Source organism: Notamacropus eugenii, chromosome 1 (genome assembly GCF_028372415.1).
Source record: "Notamacropus eugenii isolate mMacEug1 chromosome 1, mMacEug1.pri_v2, whole genome shotgun sequence".
NCBI lineage: Eukaryota > Metazoa > Chordata > Mammalia > Diprotodontia > Macropodidae > Notamacropus > Notamacropus eugenii.
The window spans coordinates 423,897,923-423,913,683 of record NC_092872.1 but is presented as its reverse complement, the minus strand read 5'-3'; the positions used below and the strand labels follow the sequence as shown (position 1 = coordinate 423,913,683).

The following is a 15,761-nucleotide window of genomic DNA, read 5'->3' as shown; positions in this document are numbered from 1 at the left end:
TGAGAAGGCGCCTTCCCTATTTCACTGAAATCACAGATCCAGTCCCTGACGACCACCATAGTGGGGAAAATGCGAAGGCAGGCCTTGAGCCGGGTACCGGGCGGGAATTAATCAATCAATCCGCAAACCCCAAGGGGCGGGAGGAGAAGGTAGGCAAAACCTAATCTGGACAATCAGGGAGTGACCTCAGCCAGGGCCGCCTCCAACACTCAAAGGGAAAAGGGGGTGGTGGAGGTGGAGAGCTTGTCAATCAGTTACCCCCCTGGCCAATCAACAGGTGGCCCCGCCTTCCCAAGCCCCTTTTCCGTCCTTTACTCCACCCTCTTACCCCCCTAAGAAAAAGAGAGAGAGGGTCGTATCTGTGCTCTGCGACCAGCTACTCGACACGGTTCTCCTCCCTTTCCATTTTGCAGAGCTGAATTAAACGCGCTCAGGTGAGCGAGGGAGGGGGCGTTGTCTAGGGGAATTCCCCCTCCCTCCCGGAGTTAAGCCTGGTGTCCCTTTAAGGGGCTGGGTTCCCCCCACCCCCCCACCCCGGCCGCTTTGTCTTTCTGAGCGCCGGGAAGGGGGAGCGTCTTCGTTCCTATTCGCCCGCCCGGCCCCTCTCCCCGCTCCCCTCTCCCTTTGCAGCTAGAGCAACGAACACCACCGGATGTGGGGCGGGGGAGGCCGGGGGCAGCGGGGGCCCGAGAGCCCGGGGGCACTTAGTAGACCCTGCCGGGCTCCTGCCCCAGAGACCGAGAGAGAGAGAGAGAGAGAGAGAGAGAGAGAGAGAGAGAGAGACAGAGAGAGGGGGAGGGGGGGGAGAGAGAGAAAGAGAGAGGAGACAGGGAAAGACTGGCAGACAGGGAGAGGCCGGGAAGCAAGGGAGGCAGATTGGGAACCGCCCTGCAGCTCGGCTCCGTTCTCCCCCACTTCTTGAGCCAATGCACGTGTTGATTTAGGGGCAAAAGACCCTCACTCCCCATCAGCCCCTTCCTCCCCACCCCACTCAAGCAGAGGGAAGAGAGAGAGGGAAGACAGAGGGAAAGGCAGGCCCAGGTAGCAGCTGTGGCCGGGATGTGAAACTGACTCAGGCTGTAGGGTGGGTCTGGGTAGTTGTGCGACTGTTTGTGTAAGACTGTCCCAGGGACTTGTGTGCCACTGTTTGTGTGGTTCTGTTACACTCTGTGACTTCCATTATTTGTACGTGGCTGTTTCTGCGTGTGGGGGGTGAGGGGTGGGGGGTGTGTGTGGCTGTATTTTAGGGTGTACGAAGGACTATTGCAGGGTGTGCGACTGGGTTTGTGTTTCGGGGTGTGTGTGTGAGAGAGAGAGAGAGTGTGTGTGTGACAGAGTGTGAGACGCTGCTCTGCTCTTTTTCAGCCATTACTTCCTGAGTTTTCGGGACATCTTATCGGCCTCGAATCGATGCAGAGGCTTGCAAGATCAGAAGACTGACAAGTGGCTAGGGTGCCAGACTCGGACAGTGCGGGCTGTTGGAAGGTGGTCCGTAGGACTACCCTCGGGAGGCTGGGAGGGAAGGACGCCTCCTGGGTGGGGGGCGAACAGCCCCGCCTGCTGGGGGCGGGAAGGGGGGGGGGTCTTTGTTCGGGCCGGGGAGGCGGGGTCTGCGCGGGCGGGGCTCTGGGGGAGGGGGCATCAGTCTCCAGGCGCCTCCTTGGTTAACTCGGCCCCTTCCTCCTCCTCCTCCTCCCCGCCCCCGCAGGAGTCGCTGCCGCGGCGCGGATTGCTGGATTGTTGCTGGCAGACGCAGCGCTCGTCCAGACGCTGCCTCCTGAGCGCCCTCCGGGGCTCCCCGGCCTGCAGTTTGAGACAAACTCGGGTCTGGAGGAGAGCAGGAGATCCCCGGAATGATGGCAGGGGTGGGGGCCCCCTTCGCCAACGGCTGCGGGTCCTGCGCCCCGTCGGAGGCCGAGGCTCTGCACCTCTGCAGGAGTTTGGAAGTGGGCACCGTCATGACCTTGTTCTACTCCAAGAAATCCCAGCGACCAGAGAGGAAAACCTTCCAGGTCAAGCTGGAGACCCGGCAGATCACGTGGAGTCGTGGGGCAGATAAAATCGAAGGAGCGGGTAGGTGTTTGCGGCCCTGGCCCCTTTGCGTACCTTCTCTGGTTGGAGGAGAACTCGGATCGTTCCGTCCAGCTGTTTGTCCAGGGCTGGGGGTGGAGATATTCATGCAAACTTTGTGCGTTTCTGGCTCTCTCCCGCCGTCGTTTGCTGCTTCTCAGAATTTGGTTGCTTTGGGGAGGGGGCAGGGGCTAAGGGCCTTCACCCTTACCCAAGCGATTTTTATTCGTCTCGCAGGCAATGGATCAGGTACTGTCTGCTATGACGATTCATCCAGGGAAAACTGGGCCCAGGTGCTCTGAAAGACACCTTCCCACCCCCTTGACTATAGGCCCAGGGCATAGATGTGTGTGCTTCTCTCCTTCAGGATAACCAGAGTGTTTGGGGGGGGGGGGGGAGGAGCGGGGGAAATGAATCCCGGGGTTGGGGGATAAGGATTACCGCGGACGTTCCCCCCAGGCAAGAAGAGGGGTAGCTTTGTCTCCCGGCGGTTCTCAGCTGTGGGCCAGAAGAGGAAAGAAACAGCCACATTGTATCGCTTAGGTTGTTACATTGTTACTGTTAGAGTGGGGGGGGGGGGGCAGGGAGGCCGGCAGGCCAGCTTGTTGGCGCCTGCCTTCCCCACCTCCCTCCTCTTCCCGATCCCAAAGGGAAGGAAGCTGTGTTTGGGAAGGCCTGGGAGGGAGAAAAGAGAAGGCCTCCCCTAGCTCCCTCCTTCCTGCTGCACCTTTTGTCCTAACACTGAATGTCAGCCTAGCCTGGGTCAGGCCCACTGAGAGGGGCAGGGGGGAATTTCTGGGAGTTAGGCCCAGTTTATAAGGAAGGCTCCCTGGCTAGGAGAGTGGGGTACCTCCCTTAATTAGGGTGCATTCTGATCAATCCAGCCCTTCTAGTCTGGTAGACTCTAAGGAAGCATACTCCTTGTCAGTCCAAGGGGGTTGGCTTCGGTCTACACTCATGTAATTGGCTCCTTCATTGTAGGGTGGTAGTTGGAATGATATCCAGGACTTTTCTTAGAACTGTATCTCCCTCCTTCCAGATGGGAGCCAAGAAGTGATACTCAAAGGAGATGCCCAAAGAACTTCCAAGGGGAGGTTGTACCTGGTGGGAGAAAGAATCTCAGAATGGGCAGTTAATTAGGAAGGAGTGTCTGAAGTGAGTTGGGGATTCTGGGCCTAAAGAGGGAGAACTTTGGCTGTGGCAGACTACAGAAGGGCTGAGGCCTCTTTTTCCCTTGTGCTCGATCTGGGCTGAGGGTAGGGGGAGGCATAGATTATATCATGGTAGACAGAGTTGTGACTGTTGAGGTCCAAACACGAACCTTAGGAGGAATCTCTCCTAAGACAGAGAGTTAGAGAATTGAAGGGGTTGAGATGCTACTTCTCTACTCTAGGCATGTTAGGTGGTCAGTCAGACCCTCTAAATCAATGGGTACCCCCTTCTCAGGCCCTTGATCAAGGCCTTATTTCTATTGCTCTGAGGGATGCCCAGCACTAGACTGATGTGTTTGTGTGAGTCTGAAGCCTATGTTCTTCTGGCAGCAGGGTGACTGATGTTTGGGGGAGGAGAGAGGCACCGAACTTGGGGAGAGTTGGGATGGAGCCAGGAGCCTCAAGGTTTGAGATGGCGGCGAGAATGAAGGAGAAGGGATAGGCAGCATATATTTTAAGGATGTTGGATGCAGTCACTCAGAGTCTGAGGATAGCAGGGGGCATGTTGAGGAAGTATAGAGCTTCCTATTGCAGGGGAACACAAGGTTTTAGTGGGGTTTGCTATGGTGATGGTAGAGTGACCTGGTCTGGAATGTGAAGATGGGGTGGGGGTGCCTTGTAGAAGCCTAGTATTTGAGAGTGAAGAGGGGGCACGTGGATCTGGATTTCTGGAATCTCAGACCCAGAATCTCATAGATGACCTGTTACCAGCTGGTCTTGCAGCTCCCAGGTCTGGATCACCACGTGTGATATTTTACGAGGTTAAGTCAGCAAGCATTTATCAGGGCCTATAATTCAGATGTCCAGACAGCATGGTGAGCTCAGTTTAGAGGGGCTAGATTTGAATCCTGTCTCTGTAACTACATACGAGACCTGGTGCAAGTCACTTAACCTTGAGGTACCTCTATTTCTTCATGTGCAAAATTATTTCCAAGGTCTTTTCTGCCTCTAAACCTATGATCTTATGAATCCTTTGTACCCTTACCTCTATGCTACCAACAACTCCTTAAGGGTCCACAGGAGGCCAGTTTAATTCAGGAGACATTAAATGGCTACTGTATGCAGAGCACTCTACCAGGCACTGAGGAAGATACAAAATTTGTTTAAAAGATTTATAACCGGAAGGGCTCTTAGTGATTCATCTTAAGGCAGCTAGGTGATACAGTGCACAGGGCCTAGAGTCAGGAAGACCTGAGTTCAAATTTGACCTCAAACACTTATTAGCTGTATGACCCTGGGTAAGTCACTTAACCTCTTTCTGCCTCAGTTTCCATACCTGTAAACTGGGGATAATAACAGGGCCTGCCTTGTAGGTAAGATTGTTCTGATGATTAAATGACATATTTCTGAAGCACTTAGTGTAGTGGTATAACAGTAGGTACTTAATCAATGCTTGTTTCCTTTCTCCCTCCCTCCATCATTTTACAAGTGAGGCCAAATGTGGTATAATGTAGGAGTGGGGAACCTTTGGCCTCAAGACCACATGTGGCCCTCTAGGTCCTCAAGGGCAGCCCTTTAACTGTATCCAAAGTCACAGAACAAATTCCCTTAATAAAAGGATTTGTTCTATAAAACTTGGACTCAATCAAAAGGCTGTACCCAAGGACCTAGAAGACCACATATGGCCTCGAGGCCGCAAGTTCCTCACCCCTGGTGTAGTGCAAAGATTTGGAGTCAGGACACCTGAGTTTGAGTCCTCGCTTTGCCGTTATCATTACCAGTGAAACTTTATGCCTCCTGAGTTTTCACCTTGGGCCTTGATTTCCTTATTTCAAACTTCAAGGGATTGGATGAGATGATATCGAAGGACCTTCCAGCTTGAAATTCTGTGTTCCCTCAGTCATATGATTTGACTGAAGTAGCGGGTAAGTTAAGTCTCAGAGTCAGGATTCAGTCCCAGGTTTTCTGCTTCCACATACAGGCAGGGCTCTTTCCCCTTCTCGAGGATCTTGAGGATAAGACACAGACACAGATAGTGGTAATAACAATATCACAGGATACCCTGTGATCCGGTAAGCATTTATTAAGTACCTAATGTAGACCTTCTGCTAGGCTTTAGACCTAACAAAGAATGAAAACGATTCTTGCTCTCAAAGGGCCTTTATTTTAACAAGTGAGAAGATGTGCCCCCTTAAAACTATGTAGAATGAATATAAAGAGAATAAATACATGGTTGTTTGGCACTAGCAGCATGTGTAGGGAGAATGGGGAAAATCTTAATGTAGATGTTTGAGTAGGTTCTTGAATGAAAGAGGCGTCAAGAAGGAATGCATTATGGGCATGGGGGAAGACAAGTGCAAAGACACAGGAATGGGACATTATTGTGTGTAAGGAACAGAAAAAAGCAGCTTGGCAGGACTGCAAAGTGTAATAAGGGGAGTGATGTACAATGAGGTGCTAAAGAAAGGTTGGGACCAGGTTGTGGAGGGCTTTAAAAGCAAACAGGATTCTGTATTTTATCCTAGAGGAAGTAGGGAGCCATTGGAGTTTATTGAGCAATGGAGAGACCGAGTCACATTTGAATTGAAGGAAAATCACTGGCAGCAGTGTGGAGGAGAGGCTGGAGTGGAGAGAAACTTGAGGCAGGGAGGCCACTTAGGAAGTAAGGGGTGAGATGTCGAGGGTCTTAATTACAGTTGAGGTGACTGTGAGTAGACAGAAAGGGTCAAATTAGAGAGGCTCCTTCCCATCCTCAATCCCATCAAGATCCTTTCCCTGTTACCTCCGAGTCTCCACTCCTTAATCCCATACAAATTTTCCTACAGTCTTTTTCCCTATTAGCCTTGTCCCTACCAAATGCTCAGATTCTCAAAATCTGGCCTCACTAGGAATCTCACCCACCCCAAGCAGTGTTTCAATAAACTTTGTCTCTAATCAAAAGAAGGCTTGAGTGGTCAAATTCTTTCTGGGCAGACCCATGCCCTTTGCCCTGTCATTTTGAGGTTCTTAGCACCCCTAGACTGAAACTGTAGGAATGACAAGTTTGGACTATCAGTGGAATAAGGGGGTGGGGTGAGGAGGAGAGAATAATATCCAAGTTATGAACTTGGAAGATCTTTAACAGGAATAGGGACCTTTGGAAGAGGAGTTGGTTTTGAGGGGAAAATAAAAGAGAGAGGAGTCTGAAATAAATACTTTTGGAGATCTGAAAAAAAAAGTAGTTACCTATAAGGAAGATGTAAATTGGAGTCAGTAAAGGCATCTGGGAAGGGGTGGTATTTGAGTTGGACTTAAAAAGGAGAATAGGAATTCAGCAAGCAAAGAGTGGGAAGGATCGATGACATTCTAAGGGGGGAGGGGGGATGGTGTTGAGGGCACAGTGTGTGTAGGTATAGAGGGTTAGCCAGTTTGCTTGCAGTATATAGTGAGGAGGAGCATGAAACATACCTGGAAAAGAGCAACAGTCATACTGCTTAAGAACCCCTTCAGCCTGGCAGTCAGGGCCAGAGACAAGGGGGATCCTTTGAACCAGCCTGGCCCTGTTGGGTTATGTAGCCCTCTGTATTTTCTAACTTTCTCTATTTCTCTGGAACCTGTGTTTGCGGCTTTATGAGCTTCCATTTCTCCATTTCTTCCTTCCTCACACCCCCAGCCCTGCCTCCCCCCCATGGGGAGGGGCTTGTGCTGTTGCTTACTGCCTCTTGGTGTGTCTGTCAGTGCCTGTTTGGACCTGGTTACTTACACTATGTTTGTGGGTAGGCACAAATACACATACTTAGGGATATAAGTATTTATACATACTGTGCCTGCCTGCCTATGTTTGCGTACATGTGTGTCATTGGGAAGGTGTGTGCATGATGAGCTGGTGCATGTGCCTTCCTCTCGGGGTGCATATGTGTGATGTGGTGTTGTGTATTCTTGCCTGCTCAGGTGTGTGTGTGTGTGTGTGTGTGTGTGTGTGTGTGTGTGTGTGTGTGTGTGTGTGTGTGAAGGAAAGTTTCTTTGACTCTGTGTGTGTGTGTGTGTGTGAGAGAGAGAAGGAAAGTTTCTTTGACTGTCAGAGCCATAAAGGACCTTAAAAATCTTCTTAGTTCACCACCTTCATTTATATAGTATATATAGTAAACTGAGGCCCAAGAAGGGACGTGACTCTGGAAGTCTGTGACCTCCAGAGCTCGTCAGCAGTAAAGTCTGTTCCAGCATTCAGTTCTAACTCCAAGGCCAGAACTCTCCTTTCTAAGGACAGTGTGGTAGAAATTCAAAGACCCCTAAACTAGGGTTCCGAAGGCTCAAATTTTCTCCCTCCTTCATTCACAGAGGGGGTGACCATCGTCCCCTCCTGTCTTTTAGCCTCCATTTCCTCATCTGTAAAGTCAGAAGGACAATTCCTCTTAGGATTTCTGGGAAGTTCCAGTGAGAGGATATGATGAATTCGAGTGGTCTTTGGCACATCATAGTTTTCCATTGTAAAGCATTATCTGTGTATGTGTGAGTGTGTTTGTGCAATAGAGACCCAGTTAGGTGGCATTTGGCATCGTTAGCTTGTGTGTGGAAGCCCAGACTTGAATCTTATGCCCTCCTTGGGCCTCCTTGGAGTGGTCCTCAGCTTGAGGATTTTGAGTATCTTCAATCTATCTGGCTATCACTGGTGGTACTATAGGGGTCTTAACCTGGGGTGTATGAACTTGTTTTATTAAGAAATATCTTGATAACTATACTGCAGTATAATAGGTTTCCTTTGTAATCCGATGTATTTTTAAATTTTATGCATTTTAAAATGTAATTCTGAGGTTTCACCAGATTGACTGCCAAAGGGTGTGGGAGTGGAGTGGGTGGGATGGGGTGGGGACTGGTTGGTGACACAGAAATGGCTAGAAACTCTTGCCCTAAAGGTCATGGGTATTAAGTACAGAGTCATAGCCTTGAGTACTTGAGGCTAAGGCAAAGAATTATAATCCTGAATGGACCTTCTTGACCCTTGTGCTCTGCCTGTTCTTCTGTCTAGGACTCTGCATGTCCCCCTGCCACCCCCTGGCCTCTTATCTTCCCAGCCTTCACTGGAGTTGTGTGAGGAGAGAGAGAGAGAGACAGAGAGAGAGAGAGAGACAGAGAGACAGAGAGACAGAGAGAGAGAGTGTGTGTGTGTGTGTGTGTGTGTGTGTGTGTGTGTGTGTGTGTAATGAAGTACCCTAACCCAGGGTCAGCTTGATCTCTTAAGAGTTATTTCAAAACTCAGCCCAAGTGATGCCTCTTGCATGAAACCTTTCCCACCTCTTCCCTCCCCTCTCCCAACGGTTGTGTTTCCCCAATTGTTCTGTATTGAATTATTCTGTAGATACTTCTACATGTATGTGTTCCCTCCTAGAAAACTATAAGGTACCTGAAGGCAGGGGCTGTTTCACTCTTGTCTTTGTATTTCTAGTGCCTGGCATCTCTCTCTCTCTCTCTCTCTCTCTCTCCCCCCCGTCCTTTTGTCCTTCCTTTTTTCCTTCTTTTCTCCCTCCCTCCTGACCTCCCTTCTTCCTTCCTTCCTTCCCACCTTCTCACCTTTCCTCCCTCCCTCCCTGGGATTTCTTCAATATAGGGAGCACCCAGTGAGGAACCTTGTTCTCTACCATTCATAGAGTTGCCAGGGGCACCAAGAGATAAATGACTTGCCTGGTGTCCTGCAGCTTCTATATCTCATAGATGGGACTTGAATCCAGATCTTCCTGCCTCTGACAGCTCTTTCTCTACACTGCCTTTCTATATAAAAGTGTGCTTAATACATATTGGTTGATTGACTGATAAAAGTTTCACAAAGGATTTCTGGTGCCTGAGTAAATCAATCCCACTCTGTTTGTGCTCTAATTGAAAGAGCTCTGGATGTGGAGATAAAAGACCTGGGTTCAGGTCTCAGCTTTTCCACTTCCTCCCCAAGTGACCCTGGCAGTCATTTCCCCTTCTCTGTAAAATGAGAGAGCTGGGCTGGCTGACCTCTGAGATCCCCCCTCCCCCAGCTTTGTTGTTCTAGGCTTTTGTGATTCTGAGTCCTGGAAGAAGGGACATTTTCAAGCCTGACACTTCTGGACCAAAGGCAGTTTTCATCTGTTTTGAATGTTAACTCCTTCCCAGGGTGGTTGCCTTCTGAATCGTCGCTAACTGCCCCTGCCTGCAGAGAAGTGCTGTTTGAACTCATCCACTGCTGCTTTGTAAAAAGTAAGAGAGGCTTCTGCGGCCTGTGTTGTGGTGGAAGGTCCAGCCTCATTCCTCATGGCCACGGCCACTGCCTCTGTCCTAGGGATTAATCATAGGTTCTTTTCCCCTTCCCGATTTAACCTGTAAGAAGTGGCTTTAAGGACCTCAACCCTGGCTGAATTGGAGGGAGGGGAGATGGCCTGGCAGGGCCTGAGTTTTGTCAGGGATCTGGTCCAGAGTCTAATAACTCTTTCCTGTCTGGTCTGGATGGTTGGAGACCTTCAAGGTCAGGCATAGAAGGGGAAAGTGGCATGGATGGTGGTGGGAGGCTGGCAGGGATTGGAAACAGTTGTGTCTAGTTCAATTCTGTAAATACTTACTAAGTACTTGCTATGTCCCAGGTCCACAGAGTGTATTCTGCCCCTTCTGTACCATGAAGGCTGTTCTGTCATGTCAGGGAGCCTTTTGGATAATAACTGTAATGGTAATAATTCGTGTAATTATGATACTTTAAAGTACTTTCCTCCCAATCCAGGAGGTAGGTAGTACTGCCTTTTTTTACAGCTGAGGAAACTGAGGTTGTGACTTACTCAATTATCACAGAGCTGATAAGTTCCTGAGGTCAAATTTATACCCAGGTCTTCCTTGTTTCAGGTCTACTGCTCTGTTCATGGATTCATAGAAGCATAGATTGATTTATTTTAAATTCAGTTTTGTTTTCAGATCCATAGTCTCCTTTTTCCCTCCCCTTCTCCCTCTTGAGGAGGAGAGAAAAACAAAACCCCTGTTACAAACATGTAGAGTCATGCAAAGTAAATTCCTGCATCAGCCATGCCCAATAAACAAACATAAATAAGCATGAAGTATATAGATCTAGCTCTGGAAGAGCCCTTGGAGGTCATCTAGAGCAAGGATGGGGAACCTGCAGCCTTGAGGCCACATGTGGCCTTCTAGGTCCTTGGGTGTGGCCTTTGACTGAGGCCAAGTTTTACAGAACAAATCATTTTATGAAGGTGATTTGTTCTGTGAAGTTTTAATTCAGTCAAAGGGCTGCACTTGAGGATCTAGAGGGCAACACGTGGCCTTGAGGTCAAAGGTTTCCTACTTATATTCTAGACCAATCCCTCTCATTTTATAGAAAAGGAAACTTCTCAGGGCTCTGCATTATCTCAGATGACATTCCAGTCTCCTGGTATTTCTGGGGAGAGGAACCTCCCTGAGGGTTAGGCAGCCCATTCCATTGTCAGATACAGGATTCTAGACTTGGAATCCAGGCCTGGGCTTAAGTCCTTGCTCCAATGCTGCCTAGGTTAGCTGGTCAAGCTTGGGCATTTAGTTGTATACCCAGTGGCCACCTGGGGCCTTTGATGCCCTCTGCTGGTACTTCCCAAGGGAACTGTGGAGGCAGAAGCCCCAACTTTGGGTTCCTGCTTTGCCACTTCCTAGCCATGTAATCTTGGGGAAGCCCCTTTTCTTTTCTAGAATTCAGTTTCCTAAATTATAACATGAGAAGGTCTGGTTAGATGGTCTCTGAAAGCCTGTTGTGTTTGGGTCACAGTACAGAAGATTCCTGTGTCAGGCATCAGGGGCAGGAGCTGAGACTGGGACTGGCCATGGAACAAAAACTGTGGGGCTGGGGAACATGGGTCTGAGATGCTGGGGAGCTTCTTGCCCAAGCTTTGTTATTTCTCAGGAGGCAGACATGGTGGAACTGTGAGGTAGGTGCCTTTTTCTTTTCTTTCTTTTTTGGGAGTCAGTCAGAGTCAAGTGACTTGCCTAGGGTCACACAGCTAGTAAGTATCTGAGTCCAAATTTGAACTCAGGGCCTTCTGACTCCAGGGCTGGTGCTTTATCCAGTGTCCCCTGTGAGGTGTCTGTTTTTGATTCAAAGTTCCTTGATGTATCACTGGAATGGATCTTAGAGAGGGCAGTCTTGTCCAGCCCCCTCAACTAGAATGGTTACTGGCTTGCTCAAGATCCCATAGGTTTGTAAGGCAGGATTTGAACTTGGGTCTCTGATTCCAAATGCAGCATTCTTTCCACTGTATCATAGATTCATCTCCACCTTCCCCATGCGCTACTAGGAATCCTCAGGCTTGCAGTAGTATCATTTGATCAATCAGTCAAACAACAGTCATTTGGTAATTGCTTGTGCCAATGCCAGAGGTACAAATATGTAAATAAAAAGAATGAAACAACTCCCTCCTCTGAAAGGAGATGTTTGGGAAACTTCTGAAAGGTGCTGGAGTCTGGAGCATCTGGCCATCCTGGCTCCCAGAAAACATGGACTTTGGCCCCCTTGGCCAGCTGCTGCTCTCTGTGAGCCAGTCTTGGCCAGCAGAGGGGACCTTTTTTATAACACATGTTTGGACTCCAAGACCCTGGGCGACAGGAGGTGCCGCTTCCTTCCTGGCCCCAGAAACAACAATGCTCTGTAAACAACCCCCCTGGGACCCTTTTGGAGTCTTGGGTGGGGCCCCAGGGAGCTCAGATTAGGAGAGGCCTCTGGTTGGAGGAGGTCGAGGGGGCACACAGCCTAGTGAGGGGAAGGGGCCCGGGATCAGTTGGAGCCAGCTTTGAGAGAAGGATCAGGAGATAGGTGCTCTGTGTTAGCAAAGAGGGTGGGCAAATGGAAAGTCTGAGGGCTGGGAGGTGGGAAGAGGGAAGATGGTCAGCCTGGGTTGGGAGTGGGAGGAGAAGCACACCCAAGCTTGTGCTGATGAAGATTCTACCACATTTTCCCCTTTGGTTCTGATTCTTCTTTCACAACATGACTAATGTGGAAATATATTTAATATGATTGTACAAGTGTAGCCTGTATCAGATTGCCATCTTGGGGAGGGGGGGAAGGAAGGGAGGAAGGGAGAAAAATTTGAACTCAAAATCTTATACAAGTGAATGTTGAAAACTGTTTTTATATGTAATTGGAAAAGATAAAATAATACTATTGGGGCGGGGGGAGGAAGGCTTAAGAAGTCTGATAAAAAACGATGACCACTGATGATTCCAGAGGACTTATGATAAGGCATAATACCCATCTCCTGACAGAGCTGATGGACTCCAGGTGCAGAATGAGACACACTTTTTTGGACATAGGCAGTTGAGGAAATTTGTTTTCTTTTACTGTGAATATTTCTTACAAGGGATTTCTTTTTTCCCCAGTGGAAGGGAGGGGAAGAAGGGGGAAAATAGTTTTTTATTCATTAAATAATTAAAATTAAGAGGGAAAAATAGGAAGAAAAAAATCTGACCACAGACAGTCTACATTATTAACGTTTTATTTCCTCAATCCCTTTCTTAAATTTAGACTATCAACAGAACAATGTTATCAAGCTGTAATATATAGATTGCTGATTTCTAAGGGGTAAAGGGGCAAATGCTTACACTGAAAATTTAACAGTCAGCTGAGGGTTCCAGGTTCAGCACACCTGGGAGAACAGGGGTCTCTTGGCTCCCTCATGGTGTGTAGCTGGGCCAGGGAGAGGAGTTGTTGCATTGGGCAGGGGTGGTACCAGATCGTATTTGGGAACTGAGCTTGGGGAGTAAGACAGCATTCTAGGGAAACTCTTCATCTGCTCATCTGGTCTGCAAGGCTTTCTTGAGTCTTGGACTTGTCTGTGTTCTGGGAAAGGGATGGGAGAGGTATCTGGACAGCATGCCTTCGAGGAATTCATAATCTAGTTGGGGCTGTGAGTCTCACATACAACAGAGACAATATATTTTCATCTCTGTTCAACATGACGTATTATCCAGTACTAAACTGTGTGAAGTCCAGACTGTTAGATCCTATGGGGCCAGATGGTACCAGCCTTAAAAGCCAGGCTCAGATATTTGATCATTTGTGTATTATATAGGCTCATAAGATCATACAATTCTGAGCTGGAGGGAATATTAAATGGTCATCTAATCCAAGGATTCTTAACGTGGAGTCCATGAGCTTAAAATTTTTTTCAGAACTATTTCTATATAATCAGTTTCTTTTGCAATCCTATGTACTTTACTTTAAGGCTTTAAAACATTAGTCTCAGAAGGAGTCTATAAACTTCAATACACTTCCAAATTGATACAAAAAAGGTTAAGACCTCCTCCCCTTTCCCTAGTCCAACCCTCTTGGAGGCAGCCCGAAGTTCAGAGAGGGGAAGCAACTTTCTCATGGTCAAATGGTTAATAAGTGACAGAGCCTGGATAAAACCTAGATCTTTTGATTCCAAATTCAATGCTTTTTCCATGATACATTGTTCCCACCGCCATCTTCCCTTGTGCCCTGTCCCCCCTCCCCCTTTTTTTTGAGTCTCCCGCACTTTGCCTGGTAGGATTGGGTTTGGGTTAAGGATTGGTCTCCTCTCTCAGTTGAATGACTTTAGTTCTCTGAAGATAATGACTTTTGGAGTAACTTTGGAGGGAGTGGGTGAATGTTTCAGATCGTGCTTGATCTCCTTCCTACAAGCTTAAAACTGTGACTTCCTCCCTAGTTTTTGTGATTTGGTTTGGGGACTAACCCTAGATGACCCAAAGGACTACAGGCCTTGAGGGAGGTGGGCCATGTCATTTCTGAAATTTAACTGAGGTCAAGAGGGAGAGGTGTGGACATCTTGGTCAGAAACCTCCAAGTTGTTATCTTAGGTCTAGTGAAAGGAGAGAAGTCTTGATTCTCTGCCCCCTCGCCCCTCCTCTTTTTGCTACCTTTTCGGCTAGTCACAGTCATTGGAGGGGCTAACTGTCACCTGAAGGACATTGCAAAGGCTGTTTATAAAACCTTCTAAATTTTTTGCAGTTAGGTAAGGAGAATGGAATTTATTATTTTGCCAAATACGAAATGTGTGCTTGTCCTTCATTGCCCAAGAAGACCATGCAATCAGAGAAATAATGACATGACTCGCACTTGACTTTGTTTTGAGTGAGGGATGACTGTGCAGGTCACCAGCCTCACTTCTCCTCCAAAGCCATCTGAATTCAGTGACCAGATATTCATCAGGATGACTGGAGATGACCCAGGATGAGGCAGTTGGGGTTAAGTGACTTGCCCAAGGTCACACAGCTAGAGAGTGTCAAATGTCCGAGGTGAGATTTGAACTCAAGTCCTCCTGACTCCTGCACTGGAGTCTATCCACTGTACCACCTAGCTTTCCCTTGAGGGCCAAATGTCATGACGGGCATGAGCCTACGAAAAGTTGAACTCCGCCCTCCGCCAGCATGTATCTAGGCATGATTATTAAGTCATTAGTAAAATGTCCCAGAAGGCTCTGGGATAGTTTAGAGGCAGTAATTTCATATTGTGTTTCTAGAATCTTGTCTGATTGTACTTGAGCTGAGGTCAGAGGATACAGGATCATCCTCCATCCCTGGACTAGGAACAGGTAAAATGTAGGTTAGAGACAGGGACTTAAGCTTTGGGAAAGTCTCCTGTTTCAGGAGCTGCAGGAAGATGCCAAGTACCAGGCCAGAAGGGTCCCCTTTATGGGAAGGACAGTAGGATGAGGAAGATGCATAGACTTAGAATTTGAATGACCTTAGGATATGGGATGTCTGAACCAGATGTGACTTTACAGCATAGAAGGTGACAGTTGGAAGGAACCTTATACCCCAGATTGTCAGAGACAGAAGGGATTCTCTCTGAGGTCCCTTCTGTTTCTAGAGCTGTGATTCTGACCCTGCAATCTGAGACATCTTTTAGTCTAACTCGTTTATGCATGAGGAAGCTGAGGCCTCTGCAAAGGGGAAGTGGCATGCCACCAAGCTTCTATTGAAAGAGGGATATGGAACCTACTAAGTGACCAAAGAAGCAGGCCAGGGATTTATCTTCAGGTATCTGAGACATTGCCTCTTCGCTCACATTTGGGTTACAGAGACAGGACTTTCAACGTATCCAAGAAGATCTCATATATTAATTCGATTCAGCACAGAGTATGTGTTTGTGGAAATTATTATGCTTGGCATGAGGAGATGAAGAGATAAAAGAATCTTTGCTCTCAAGAAGCTCATATTGTAACTAGGGGAAGTCACGTCCTCAGATGCCTATTGCAACATGAAGGAAGATGATTCACTTACAAATGACAGGTCCTAACAAAGTGTTAGGAGAATCACAGGACAGAGATGTTGCTGGGGAGAGGGGAGGGTTTAGGGAAGGCTGGATGGAGAAGCTGGTGCCAGAGTTGACCCTGAAGGAAGGGTTTCTATGAAGGATAGGGAGAAGAATCCATGGGAGACAATACAGAAACATGGGAGGATAGGACAGGAGGAGACAGCAAGGACAGCAGCTGGAATGTTGTGTTTGTGCAGATCAGTAAGAGCCTGGCTGAAACAGTCACATTTGCTGAACATTTCAGGTCCAGTGCCCAGTGTTAGGAACCTGGAAAGATATGG

General features: G+C 48.1%; 1 protein-coding gene across 4 annotated transcripts in view; it reads left to right on the top strand.

Moving 5' to 3' along the window:
* Positions 1-321: 321 nt before the first annotated feature.
* The window catches only part of PLCG1 (phospholipase C gamma 1), a 66,463-nt gene continuing 51,023 nt past the window's right edge, over positions 322-15,761 (top strand). For 2 of the 4 annotated variants that reach the window (XM_072631483.1, XM_072631486.1), the window contains exons 1-3: positions 322-434; positions 1,366-1,485; positions 1,709-2,073. In XM_072631483.1, the coding sequence (XP_072487584.1) occupies positions 1,854-2,073 (220 nt within the window). In that variant the 5' untranslated portion in view covers positions 322-434; positions 1,366-1,485; positions 1,709-1,853. Of the gene's footprint in view, positions 435-512; positions 1,042-1,365; positions 1,489-1,708; positions 2,074-15,761 lie in introns of those variants that run through there. The other 2 variants (XM_072631484.1, XM_072631485.1) reach the window with 2 other exon arrangements.